At 33.3% G+C, this 14897-nt stretch overlaps 1 protein-coding gene across 1 annotated transcript; it reads left to right on the top strand.

Moving 5' to 3' along the window:
* Nucleotides 1-302: 302 nt before the first annotated feature.
* Nucleotides 303-2956, top strand: LOC121391347 (nucleoredoxin-like). The gene is given in 6 exon segments (XM_041523008.1): nucleotides 303-365; nucleotides 368-529; nucleotides 625-858; nucleotides 2173-2235; nucleotides 2451-2541; nucleotides 2862-2956. Coding segments are annotated over 6 exon segments (708 nt in total).
* The last annotated feature ends 11941 nt before the right edge of the window (nucleotides 2957-14897 follow it).

The following is a 14897-nucleotide window of genomic DNA, read 5'->3' as shown; positions in this document are numbered from 1 at the left end:
AGCGGTTATCAACACTTGATACATTGTACAGTTATCACTGAATTATTTCTCCCCTGTGAAGGATGATTGTAAAACTTCAGTACTTCCGGGATTCAGAATCCCATACACTTAAAGACACTTGGTACAGGCATAGGGTGTGGTTTACTCAATCCTAAATATAATTATTACGAGCAATTTCCGCTACAGTCATTCGTACCCAGCACTAATGGCAACTCTTAGCACTACTTTGTTTCAAGGGGTCAAGAACTTCAGTCGTGGAAAGAAAGGCAGCAGAACTGATGTTTCTGTTGAAAGTTTAGAGGATGAAGGCAGAGTTTTGGGGCCTGTATTTCAGTGCTCATTGGTGTCCTCCATGTAGGGGTTTTACACACCTAAACTAGCTGAATGGTACACTAAACTGACTGGAGCAGCCTTGAAAGACAAACTGGAGATTATCTTTGTCAGCTCTGATCGTGATGAAGATGCTTTCGATGAGTATTTTGACTCCATGCCTTGGCTAAGTTTGCCCTACAACGAGAGAGATATTAAAGTAAGGCTGGCTAAAGTGCATTGTATGCAATATGGTAGTAACAGTGTTGTAATACTGCTTCATTTAATGTTAAACTATTTAATTTTGTTCTTAAGGCTAGCCTCAGTAAAAAGTTTAAAGTTTCTGGCATTCCTACTCTTGTCTTTGTGAATGCTAAAACTGGGGAGCTTATTGAAAAAAGTGGTCGTTCTGTTGTCACTGAAGATCCTAATGGAGAAAACTTTCCTTGGAAACCAGAGACATTTGGTGATGTCATACCCGGTGTATTTGTGAACAAAGACGGCAACAAGATCAGTTGGGACGATTGCAAGGGGAAAAACTATTGGACTGTATTTCTCAGCTCATTGGGTACGTGATATAGATAAACAAATACTCTTTTAATATGCAATATTACAAAACTTGTAATACTATTAAATATTATTACAATTACTTACTATGCTATAACAATGGTATGTCTTGGTTATCAATCTGCAGAGACAAACTATATCCTAGATGTGTTTGTTTTTATAAATATTTATAAATCAATTAAATGATGTCATAGCAATAAGCTACATTAAGTTCTGTGCAATGCCACTAAATTGACTTGGTGTACTAGATGTCCATTATAGAATTAACATGAGACTCTATGGGTTGATAAAAACTGATCATTTTCAGTTATTATATTTTCACACTACATAAATAAAAATATTTTTATTTCTCTCTCTCTCTCTCTCTCTCTCTCTCTCTCTCTCTCTCTCTCCTCCTCTCTCCTCTCTCTGTAAAGCTCTCTCTTCTCTCTCTCTCTCTCTCCTCTTCTCTCTTCTGCCAAATCTTCTCTCTCTCTAAAATGAATGAAAGCACTCCAGAAAAAACAATTGAATGATGCAGGAAAAAATTAGGTATATTTGTATCATCAGATAATTCAAAGGATGAATTTGAGGGAATACCTGTCAGAGATGCCCTGGTATGCTATACCTTATGACGACAAGAGAAAGGATAAACTAGACAAGATATTTGAAGTATCAGGTAATTGACTGGTTGTGTGTACTCTTCAGTGTCCTGTTGTACTCCTTTTTTCACCTAACGTGTTTACATATATGTGCTATGTAATGTTATTGTGTTAGTAGACTGCATTGAAGGTACATGTATTAATACTTATATTTGTGTGTTGTTAAAATGTTAATAACAGTAATTAGAGTGGATGGGATTGCAATGTCATTTTGTGAATGAATTTACTTTCCTTGTTGGGAGAAGTTAATTGACCGCGAGATTGTTTCATGAAAGGAAGTACATGTTTAGAATTTTTGTGCATTAGGTGTTGTGAGAAAAAAAACATGATATCTCTACTGTGAAAATAACAATATACAGTGTGTACACACTTCCTATTAGACAATAGTCACTACTAACAAACCATTTCTAATTCAGACTATACATCTTAACCAATTCATTGTAGTATATCTTTATATTGAGCACCAACTTATTATTACAATGCTGATAAAGCAAATTGCTATGTACATAATCATAATCATAATAGTTAGTATTTGTTCTCTGGCTCTCTTCAATTATGAGTATATAATCTGTGTAACAATGAACACACAAGTCAGTTTATATAAATGATTGTTCTCCTTGTGTAGGTATTCCACATTTAGTATTATTGGATGCAGACACCGGAAAAGTTATTACTGATAGTGGGACGTGGTATGGTGTCTTCTGATCCTGAAGGAAAAGTATATACTTGTTATATATTATTAACATTTTAATACAGTTATTTATTCAATAATTTAGTTGCCTATTCAGTATTTATTGAGATTCAAGTAAACATTAACTTTGTATTTGTCCATTGATTTTCTATTCAGCTATTCACTAGTGTATTCTTCGTTCTATTCATTTGAATTTTTCATTCATTGTATATTTAGTGTTAGTATATTCTTGTATATTTTAGGATTTTCCATGGTATCCTAAGGCATTAGAACCACTTCACAGTGGTAAAGTGGATGCCATCAACGAACAACCCTGTTTGATCTGGTTTACAGGTTAGTTCCTAGATGTAACATAATAAATTGTTATTTTAATAATTATATTAACTTGGTAATTGGTACTGATATTAAATAAACACTCACAATGTATCAAATGTCAAGTATCCTCATCTAATACACTACAAGTAGTGTTTGCCAAAAGGGACTATTTGAAGCACTTCCAGTCTATATAATGTACATACATGTAAATATACTATAAAGTAGGGACTGTTACACATGTTCATGTAATTTGTCATATTAACTATGCTATAATTAAATTAATTGATAACTGTGGTTGTCATGACAACCATTCATTATTAATTTTGTTTCATTAATAGATGGTACTGATGCACAAATTGAGAAAGCAAAGAAATCAATGGACCCTGTGGCACACCCTATTTTGAGGAACACAAAGATGACAATAGTGCTGTAGTTTTTATGTATGCTACAAATAACGATCTTGCGGGAGGCTTCAAAAATTCACTAAAATCTCACCTCCTTTCCCCATCTTGGCTATTGTTGATATGGACGGCCAAAAGAAGTACATATGTGATAAATCTGGTGATGATTTGAATGAAGGAGTTGTGCGTCAGTTCTTTGAAGATTATCTTGCCAATAAATTGACATCCAAAGGAATCAAGGACTAATTAATACTAGTACTGAGAGACCCAATACACTCTTTGGTTACAATTATACTATGATATAGTTAATTTTTTTATAGCATAATATATATTAGTATATTATTAGTATATTATAGTATATTATTAGTATAGTAATATTTGTTTGTTTTTTGGAGTTTGAAGTTTCTTTTAATTAGTCCTCCCACTTTTAATCAATGAATATTACAGTCTTCATGTACACATTGACATGTGTACATGAAGACTATGTTATCACGTTATACCATCTCTTGGTGAGGAAGAATAGGAGGGATAGCAATGGACCCTGTCTATCCTGTATGACTAATGAACAATACATATATAATTCTTTATAGAATGGATGATCCACTACAGGAGTATGAAACTTCATTACAAATAGTTAGTTTTTAGTTTAGAATTAAGACATGTTTTTGCTCAAGAGTTAAAACAATATATACTTACAATTTTATTGTCAATATTCTGTTTGAAATTAAGTTCATCAAACAAGAATATAACAGGGACTTACTCAAATCATAGTGAAACTAAACCTAAATTATGTTTGTTGCTAAATTACATGTTATCACTGATGTTAAAAATAATTAAGTTATATAAACATTTGTTAACTCAGTTGTTACAACATTTGCTGTTAGTAGTGATTGGTCACTATTTTCCATTAACTCCCCAGTTGTAAGTGTTCTATTAATAGATTATTAACGATGAGTAATTGTTGTTGGTAATTTGATAATAAACTGCCAAGTCATTTGGGAATATTGTTTGGTACATGAATCTCATTATTTTAACAAATGAATTTATTTAGCAAATGAAGTTTGTTAAATGTTTATTATAAACAACTGCAGATATTGTTAATAGTCTTTAATAAAGGGGTTAATTTAAGTTCATATAAAAATGTTAAAATTCCTTTAAAATCAAAGATAAGCCTATTATATTATTTATTTTGTGAGGTAGCGAAGGTTATAAAAAAACTATATTTGTTCAGTTTCCTAATAAAAAGAAAATAAAAACATTTAAATTGTTCATTGTGTGCATCCTTCTATTTTGACTATATAAATAAATGTATTTTCTATCTGTCCATTAATCTTTGCCTAGTTATTCATTCATTTCTAATAGTATATTTATTTACCTCATCCAGCCTTCAGATGCTCCAGCTTTGTGATAATGAAGTTTACGTAGCTCTGCTAGTCGAGTGCGTTCCATTTCTAATTCTTTTTCTAACTCAAGTGCACGAACCTACAACGTAATAATAAAATGTAGTCAGTGATACTGTTAACAATGTACTGTAGTCAGTGATACTGTTAACAATGTACTGTAGTCAGTGATACTGTTAACAATGTACTGTAGTCAGTGATACTGTTAACAATGTACTGTAGTCAGTGATACTGTTAACATTGTACTGTAGTCAGTGATACTGTTAACAATGTACTGTAGTCAGTGATACTGTTAACATTGTACTGTAGTCAGTGATACTGTTAACATTGTACTGTAGTCAGTGATACTGTTAACATTGTACTGTAGTCAGTGATACTGTTAACATTGTACTGTAGTCAGTGATACTGTTAACAATGTACTGTAGTCAGTGATACTGTTAACATTGTACTGTAGTCAGTGATACTGTTTAACAATGTACTGTAGTCAGTGATACTGTTAACAATGTACTGTAGTCAGTGATACTGTTAACAATGTACTGTAGTCAGTGATACTGTTAACAATGTACTGTAGTCAGTGATACTGTTAACAATGTACTGTAGTCAGTGATACTGTTAACATTGTACTGTAGTCAGTGATACTGTTAACAATGTACTGTAGTCAGTGATACTGTTAACATTGTACTGTAGTCAGTGATACTGTTAACAATGTACTGTAGTCAGTGATACTGTTAACATTGTACTGTAGTCAGTGGTGTTACCTGTGATTCCATTTCTAATCTCTTAGTCTGGTTAAGAGTAAGCTTAGAGAAATCAACTTTGCTAGCAGCTAGTGATAGATAGATAGACAGACAGACAGACACAGAGACACACACACACACACACACACACACACACAGAGAGAGAGAGAGGAGAGAGAGAGGAGAGAGAGGAGAGAGTCATTACTTGCATATTAAATCTACTATTTTACCTTCAGCTTTCAGTTCTGCACCAGATTGAGCTGAAGCAACAAACAGAACTGTGGCCTCAGACACTACAAAAATATAAATGTACCTCATGAACACACTAACATCTTTTACCTGTTCTAGATGAGGCTTTCAGAGCTTTGAGTTTATCACTTCTGACACGTGCTTTTACTTTAGAAGCTGCAACCTAAAAGACAATGAAACAGTAGATTTTATTTCCTTCCCTTCTTTCACGTTGTTCCTACCAACTGAGCAGTACTAGCAGCAACTTCACGAGAAGTAACAATTAACTCCTCAAATTTCCCATTTCCACTGACTACTTTATCAGCAGAATCACTGAAAAGGACAAAGGTCAGTAAAAGGTCAAAGTAGTTGAAGACATACACTACTAAGGAAGCTCCATGTCCAACTTGTTTAGCAGCTGAAATAAGTCCTTCAGACCAAGTGTGATGCTTTTTATAAAAGTCTCTTACATCATGCATTGAGCCTGAAATAAAGAAAATGAATGTCCATTCATTTGGTCTAATCAATAACTTGTCTGTCATATCAATCAATCTATCCATCCATCCATCCATCCATCCATCCATCCATCCATCCATTATTCATCCATCTATTCATCCAACCATCCATTCATTCATCCATCTATTCATCCAACCATCCATCCATTCATACCATTCCCTCTGACACAATCTCTTGCTGTAATTCTTTTGATCGTTGTATTAAAATTTGAATGGCCTTCATAAGATCAGTACAAGAGCCAAGTATACGAGAATTAACTTCCAAATTCACACCAGTGTGCTCTTCTCGTGATCTTCGTAAAATCTCCTCTATCCTGTGAGCAGCTTCATCAACAGCCTTAGAGATGAAAGAGTTAAATAATGATATTAATGGCTGAGTACTGACTTACAAGGGAAGTACTGGCCATTTCTTCTTCAACTACGTCTCCTAGAGGAGCATTAGCTTCTTCTTGAGCAGCATTGATTTTCTTTAGCTCCTAAAGTGAATACATACAGAGAGTCAGTGACATGTGTGTGTGTGTGTGTGTGTGTAAGTATAGATGAAGAGAGACAATTGTATATGTTGATATCATACCTCAGCTTCTTAGAGAGTTGTTGGATGGAATGTAGTAGTTGATGGCTAATGTGTTTACTTGATCTGGGTTGTAACTTTTCCCTTGAATAAGTTCAGTAGCTGTAAAGAGTTCCTTCCTACTGATTTACTAAAGTCAGTAAGTCTAGAGAGAGAGAGACAGAGACAGAGAGACAGAGAGAGACAGAGAAAATAAAAAATAATACAACAATGTCATACTTTTTTCTTTATCAGCAGATGCCATGTGACCTGCAGCTGCTCCAAAGAGAATAACTTCACTCATTGACTGAGTAAATGATGAAACACTAGCTAATGCTGGACCCAATGATAGTAAGAAAAAGAGCAAACAATGATAATCAACAAGGAAGATAACAGGATATATAAATACCTGAAGGGTCTTTGTTGTAGTTTAAGAAACTACTAGTTAATGTGTTAATAGTAGATTGTGCTGATATTGTACGAGTCAAGAGGTGAGCTAAAGAACAAACCAATTATTACCAGATCTCTTGTTATCAATTGATAAATACCTGGTGTACAAGTAAGTCCTACAAGAGAAGGATCATCTAGTTCTTCCAAGATCTTCCTGATAATGGCCTGAGCTTGTTCAATAGCATGGTCTGAGAGAGAGACAGAGAGAGAGAGAGGGAGTATTTAAAGTAGTACTCATATTAATAACATTTCTTCCTTTTGAGTATATCACTACATCAAACATACCCACACTAGAGTGTAAACTAGATTGTTCAGATTGTAGTAACTGTTCTTGTAATGATGCCGTCGACTGCTTTAACTGGGAGGCTTCTAGATTAACCAAAGTGAACATATTGAAAATGTTATTAAAATACTTACAATTTCTTTAGCACTCAAAGACTGTCTGAGAAGTGACAATTGTGCTGATTCTTCAGACTAGAAAGAGATAGAAATATAAGATGGAACTAATGATGAAAGGACTGATCTGATACTTACTGCTTGTTGCTTTGCATCATCAAGTTGTACAGTCAATGATGAAACACTTCTCTCTAGGTCCTAATCATGTGATACATCATGTGATCAGCACATGATTACAAAATTACCAAACGTAAGTTCTCTTCATTCAAGAGATCCTTCTCGGTTTTGTTGAGTTTCTTTGAACTTCACCACTTGAACGAAGTACTTGAATGTGCTCATTACGAAGTTTTGATAGACTCTCGGAGTTGACCAAAACTTAGTTCAGCTTTTAGTCTCTCTATAACACAAAGTGGAGTTTATACAAACTGTATGTAAATGTTTTTATCTATATTTCCCTCTCTAGACTTGTTGTCTATTTGTTCACATGTCTATTAATTTTTTCATGATATTGTCTATCCATCCATTCATCTATCCATCTATCCATTCATCCAGCTCTCTGTCAGGTCATCCATTTTTACCATCAGCTTGAGCATGATTTCCAGCAGTAACTTTTTCAACTTCAATTTGCTGTTTTAGCATTACATTCTCCTATAAACACATACAATATAAAATATATGTATTGTATAATGTAGTATGTATAACAGTATTTATAACAACATTACATATGTATAGTATAATGTAGTGTGTATAACACAGTATTATAACATTACAGGCACTTACATTACAGGCCTGTTCTGCTACCTGCTTGTAATCTGCAATCTCAGCATCTCTCTAGAGGAGAGAGAGAGAGAGAGAGAGAGAGAGAGGAGAGAGAGAGAGAGAGGTTAGTTAAAATCATCTAAACATATTTCATACTTCTTCTAGTTGTTGTCGTAGAGAACCAATGAGTTCTTGGTTAGCTTCATTCTGTTCCTCTAATTCACGGATACGATCTTTCAGCTCAACAATCTCTCGCATCAACTGCTCTATCAGTACATCTCTGAGTAAAAAATAGTGTCAATTAATAGTAACCATGACAACCAATTCTCTATTAAAAATCTACGAATATGTATCTATGCGTTATGTACTCCTAGATTAAGTGATAGTAACCATAGCAACATATGCCAATACACATGGTACTTTAAACTGATAAAAACATGTACATGTATATGTAATTACATATACATGTACATGTGTTACATGTATATGCCCATTCTCGTACATTATGTGTGCCCATTTAATTATGTGGGTATGGGCCATATACCTTTCATCTATCTGTGGAAGAGGAGGAGTCTCATTAACAAAAGGATCAAACTCTTGATTACCAAATACAGTTAAGAAACGACTATCAGCTTCTTCTCCATTATTTGTACGAGGAGGAAGGGGAGGGAGTCCTGTCTGTTTGCTATGCAAACCAACAACTCAAGATAAAATGCATTATTAAGGGGTTAATAATACCTCAGTTGTTGAGTGGGAGGGGCCTAGATCAATTAAAGTACCATCAAATGTATCAGTTCTTTGTCTGAAGGAATCTTCAGAAGGTGAGTGTGTAATAATCATTTGTGATAATTCTAAGTCCGTGTATGTCCCTATTAGAAAGTTGGGAGGATCCTAAATGAGAGAGAGAGAGAGAGAAAGGGAGACAGAAAGAGTGAGTCATGATGGGATGAGAAGTGAAGGCTATCATATTACTGGGGGTAGTTCTGGTATTTCAACAAATTTTTTGATGTAGGCCATTCTTCCAGCTTCCAAAAAAGTACTTCCTCAAACTGTAAAAATATTAAAATAATGGAGCCAAACAAATTGATATATAAAACATACGCATGATACTGCCTGTTAAATCTCTCTCTGTGACCTCCCAATGTGTCAGCTGGAAGACCTGGAGAGGGAGGGAGGGGGGGGGGGGGAGAGGAGGAGGAGGAGAGAGAGAGAGAGAGAGAGAGAGAGAGAGAGAGAGAATTGACACTATAATCATTAATTCATCATACTGGTGTGTAGAGCTTTCATAAGTTTGAAGACCAAGTCATACAGGGCAGCTGATTCTTAATGGCAGGTATAAATGGTGCAATTCTACACTGCATTTGATTGGCTGATACACCATATGACGAATCCAAATGTAGCTAAAAACTGTGAAAGAATTAAAGAAAGATACCAAATGTCTATTACACCACCAGACATCTAACTCATCATACCACTTACTGCTATACAATGTAAGAACATTTACTATTAAAGACACATTCTAATAACTCTATAATTAAGACACCAATTCTAGTTCCATACTAAAACTTCAGTGCATTATTATATATGTAAATCTATTAGTATTAAGACACCACTTCCATCTTAGAAGACTTTTCAAACTTATAAAGTGTTTGATGCAATGTAACAAAACACATATATTGTATTTATAGTATATGTTGTGTCATGTCTTACCAGCTGCATAGTAATGAAGGATAGCGGACTGATAATCAAAGACTTCTACAGACATTTGAAAATCTATGTATGAGATGTTAGCAGCTGTTAATATTGTAATATTATACTAATACATACACATAGTCTATGTCACTGGTTACAAACAAATGGTTTCTCTATAAAGTTAAGAGAGGCAGGAATGTCTGGATTCTGTGGAGAGAGAGAGAGAGAGAGAGAGAGAGAGAGAGAGAGAGAGAGAGAGAGAGAGATGAGCAAAGATTCCTCAATAATTACCTTGACATGAAAACGCTATCTTATTCCACAATATCTTGAGGTAAGCAGTAATCATTTTTGACACACCCATCACCAAGATGATTCTGAATTAAGAGAGACAATATTACAAATATATTATCAAAGAGATACAGTAAAACATGAAGTATTATTGGAACTAGAGAGATAGAGTACTTACCCAGTGTTTAGCTAACTCACTGATAAATTTGGCATGAGTAGCAGATTTTTTGATATTCTAAAATACAAAAAATCATTTATGAATGTTTGCTAAGAGCTAATAAAAATAGAGCAATTGCTACTAGGAGTAAAGAGCAGATTAGTAATGAATATTTATTTAGTAAAAATAACAACAACAGTGTTATCATGTTAGGAAACTTAACAACCAATACTAATCTAACTAGTAAACACTTTGTATTCCTACCATATTATATTATAACACTGTTCTATTTAATTTCTTGTTGTATATAAACATTAGAAATAGTTGTGGTCAGTTAAATAAACCATAAAATAGTTATTACATTGTTATAACTATGTCACTAACAATATAGCACTTGTTTATGATCTTATTTGACCTAATTTTGAAAAACCAAAAATGTTGTACTAAAAATTTTGAAAGAATGGTTGTTACATAGCCATTTTGTAGAGGATGTATACCAAACACAGTATTTAGAAGAAGCAATATTAAAAGTAATTGGATGTACAAAATGGCTGCTAGCGACTGTGTATACACAATCATTCATTTGCAATTTTTTAGAGCAACACGTGTGATTTTCCTAAATTAGGTTCTATATACAGACATTGTATACATATTGACGTATACTGATATATACTGACATATACTGATATATACTGACATATACTGATATATACTGATATATACTGATATATACTGACATATACTGATATATACTGATATATACTGACATATATACTGATATATACTGACATTTACTGATATATGCTGACATATACTAATATATACTGATATATACTGACACATACTGATATATGCTGACATATACTAATATATACTTGATATATACTGACATATACTGACGTATACCGATATATACTCTAATATAGTATACTCTAGTATACTAGAATACACTGATATATGTATATGTTAGTATACAGTAAAATCTAGTAAACTCTAGTATACTCTACAACAATACATGTGCTAAACATATTATAGTAACAGTCTATAACACATACATGCGCTAAACACATTATAGTAACAGTCTCTATATAGTCTATAACACATACATGTGCTAAACACATTATAGTAAGTTTACATAAGATCACTCTTTATCCACTCAATAAGGTATATGTTTATAGCTTCAGTTTCACATACAAGGTTAAATGCATTATCATGTGTTTATTTCCCTCTGGGTAAGTTGGTAAACACTTTCTTAAGTATCCTGCCAATTATGAGACAGGATAAAAACTATAACAATGATTATGTTGTCTAAATACAATGTAAGAAGGATGTAGAACTATGTTTAAAGGATGTAATGGTATTACATTAGTGGATTTGTCAAAATTGTGTGTGGCTTTGCAGTATGACTTACATCTGGGTATCCATCTCGAAGCATTTTATGTATCAGATAGCAAGATTTATAACAGACTACGCTAGCTCTATCTAATGGATGATTGCGAATACACTTCCAAAGTGTGTTGCAGCCTTTCTCCCTCCATGTTGAAATAATAGCACCTGGAGAGTAAAATGGATGGATAGGTTATAGTTAAAATGGATACATGATTGTTGCATGGATGAATAAGTCATAAAGAATGGATGCATGACAAAGTAAAATGGAGAACAAGTACTACAATCAGAAAAGGGTTAAAATAGTTTTCACAAATTACTTCTAATGTGTTTTTCTTAAATAGGTACTTTACAGTAGGTTGCAAAGCTTATTAATGACGTCATTCTAAAATGGTAGACAGCACATACTAATTTTACTAGACAAGAACTACTTACCAATTCTTTCTCAAACTTATCCTTGTCAATAATAGGATCATATCTTGGTTGAGGTTCCAAAAACGACGGTTGCTGGAAGTGGCCATAACAGAGACTAAAAAGACAGGAGGAAAATAGCAAATGGCAGAAAGTTGGTTTTTTTTTTAAAACAGTCTTTTGTGGCCCACCCACAAAGAAGATAAATTAATAAAAGTAATACACACTAAACAATGATGAGATTAGGAACACCGCCCCTAAAATTAATGCAAAACCACACCTATTAATCACTTCGGATTGGCTGCAACAGCCTGTTCTTAAACACGACATTAAGGTTGTGGAAATCTGTGTTGTGGTCACTCTTGAAAAGCTTGAAAAGCTTCCTATTATTAACCTCTTGCCTGATCAATAAGGAGACCACATGTTTTTCATGGTGTTGTAGAGAGCAGCAAACCTGAGTACTCCTGACTGAAAGATTAAAAGATAGTAATTTGACAGAGTCTCCTTGTACTTTTAATCTCAACATTTTGATAGCTCTTTAATTTGGTACAATTATCAATTGTTTTTCTTCTGGATTACTGTTTTATGTATTGGGTTTTGCTGCAATGAGGTTTTTAATAACAATAAAAGTCGATACAGAAATAAAAAAGTGATATAATTATAGATCTAACTATTAAACTACTAATAATAATACAATGTGTGCATAAATCTAGCTTGATACAAAATCATTTGTTAATTAAGGAAGTCCATAATAATATATATTGTATTATTTTTAACTACAGATTTGTTTCGTCTTCATCTTGGACCTGATGAATTTTTGATTCAAAAAACGAGTTGACCTGATCACACAGTTCATCTTTATTAGTGAAGGTGGCATGAAGGTCCTCACTTTTCGTTTTCAACAAGCTGAAATTTTCACACATCACAAATTTTTCTTGTTACTAGCAAGTTTATCCACTTGTCTAGATGTTTATATTAAGCAAATCTCAAGATCCTCCAGTTTGCTCCTCATATTATGAGCAGTCCATGCAAGACCATGAAATTAATCCTTTTGATCTTCACTTTCCTTTTTATCTTTTGGTATTTTTTTAGCAGCAAAGACAGTGGCAATAGCCACACCACCTCCTGCTGCAAAGGCTACTCCAGCTCCTATTGCTATGCCACACACCCAAAGTTGATAAGGTTTCCAGCACTATAGCAGTTGCAAATTGTAATATCAAAGCAACCCACACCAGTGAGCAATAAAATTGCAGCAAATCGTTCCTCCAACTCCTTGTCCTTTGTTTTTACTATTGTCAGCTCCATTTGAGTAGGTCTGTAGTGTCCTTTTGCTTTATTACAAGCTGTTATAACATTATCCTGGTCTTTTCCAGTTGAACGTATTTTTTTTGCCTCATCTAGTGCACTCTTCAATTCCTGGACGTAGGAACTGATAGACTTAAGATCTGGAGACTCTGATCTCAAAAAAGTTTTCAATGGTTTGTTCCTAAGATCATTATTGTCTAAGTAAAAGAAATATTCTTCAATATGCTTAAAGCTTTGCTGGAGTAATGGATGAATCTAGATAGTTCCTTATTGAGATCAAGAATTAATTATTCTCCTTGACCTATGTCTTCTTCAAATTGTTTCAAACCATCAAAGATGTTATTTATTGCGCATGCATTGACTGCTTGTCCACCTTGTGCTCCTGGATCAGCCATTTCTTCCTTTGAAAATGTTGTATTGATGGTGCATGTTTCATGACTGCAACTATTTATATTCACTGGATATCTATAGTGAATGATCCTCTAGTACAATAGTGTTTTTTTTTTTTTCCCTACATATAATAGTATACTGTTTTTTGTCAATAAATATTAGTATTTATATTATGATTTTATTAATTCCTTTCTTTTCCTTTTAGTAATGGCTAAACAATGAGGAAACAATACATATTATTTCATTTAAAAGTTATAAGGAAGAGTAAACAATGAAGTAATGAAAGACTTGTAATCTACTGCAATAAAAACAGTTATTCTGAGAATGTTAGTTATCAATGGGTCATGAGTCCCTCTCATGAAAACAGCCTAAAGTAGTACATTATAATAAACATGGTACAGTATTCCCTTATGTACATTATTATATTATTATACTGTTAATATAAATGCCAGTTTTTTAGATCAATATAATAAGTTCTTGTATTTCTTATGATTTTCCTTTTCTTTTCCTTTTAGTAATAGGCTGAAAAAAATGAAGAAATATGCACACATCACATTTCATTATTGTCATCTATACCTCTGAGTTGAAGTCTGGACAGTTTTTATTCAGAGTCCTCCTCTAGTTCTCTGATTAATATTCACAAGTACTGAATGTAGACAGATAGCTTGTATATACCAGTAATGTATAGGGATGTCTTCTTTATAGACCATATAATAAAATTGCTTTTTAATAAATATCGAAATATTTTGTAATCATATAATATAATACAATTTACTTTAAACAGAGTATATATTATGGTATGGGAAGTTTACCAAATATAGCCGTGGTTTTATTAAGTAAACACATTGCAGATAGATCTTAAATTGCTTAATGCAAAAATCTTATGCAAAATGTTGCACAATTAATGTAATAATCAATTATCTTAGCTATATACATGTAATTATTGGTATTATGACCAAAGTCAGATGCTAAAAGCCTTCATAATCATACTCTCTTTTTACATGCACAGCCTGGCATCCAAGCATATTGTTATGTCATATGTGGCTTATATATGTATTTTAATATGGCATGAAAGTATGTCAGGCTGTCCTAAGATTGTTTTCAACCATGCATCATATGATCATGTCATCATTAATTATTTATTGTATGCAGCCTTTGAGCTTAATGCTAGCAGTATTCAATTTACTTCACCGCTTTTGTAGCCACACCTTTTGATGACAACGGCCACTCCCACTCAATTATTACGTAGTATTAAATTAGTGGGAAATCCCTAGGATTATACCGTCCTTTTGTATACTGCACTGCAAAT

Source organism: Gigantopelta aegis, unplaced genomic scaffold, assembly GCF_016097555.1.
Source record: "Gigantopelta aegis isolate Gae_Host unplaced genomic scaffold, Gae_host_genome ctg2155_pilon_pilon, whole genome shotgun sequence".
Lineage (NCBI taxonomy): Eukaryota > Metazoa > Mollusca > Gastropoda > Neomphalida > Peltospiridae > Gigantopelta > Gigantopelta aegis.
Note: the sequence above shows the minus strand (reverse complement) of the source record. Positions and strands in the feature narration are given on the sequence as shown.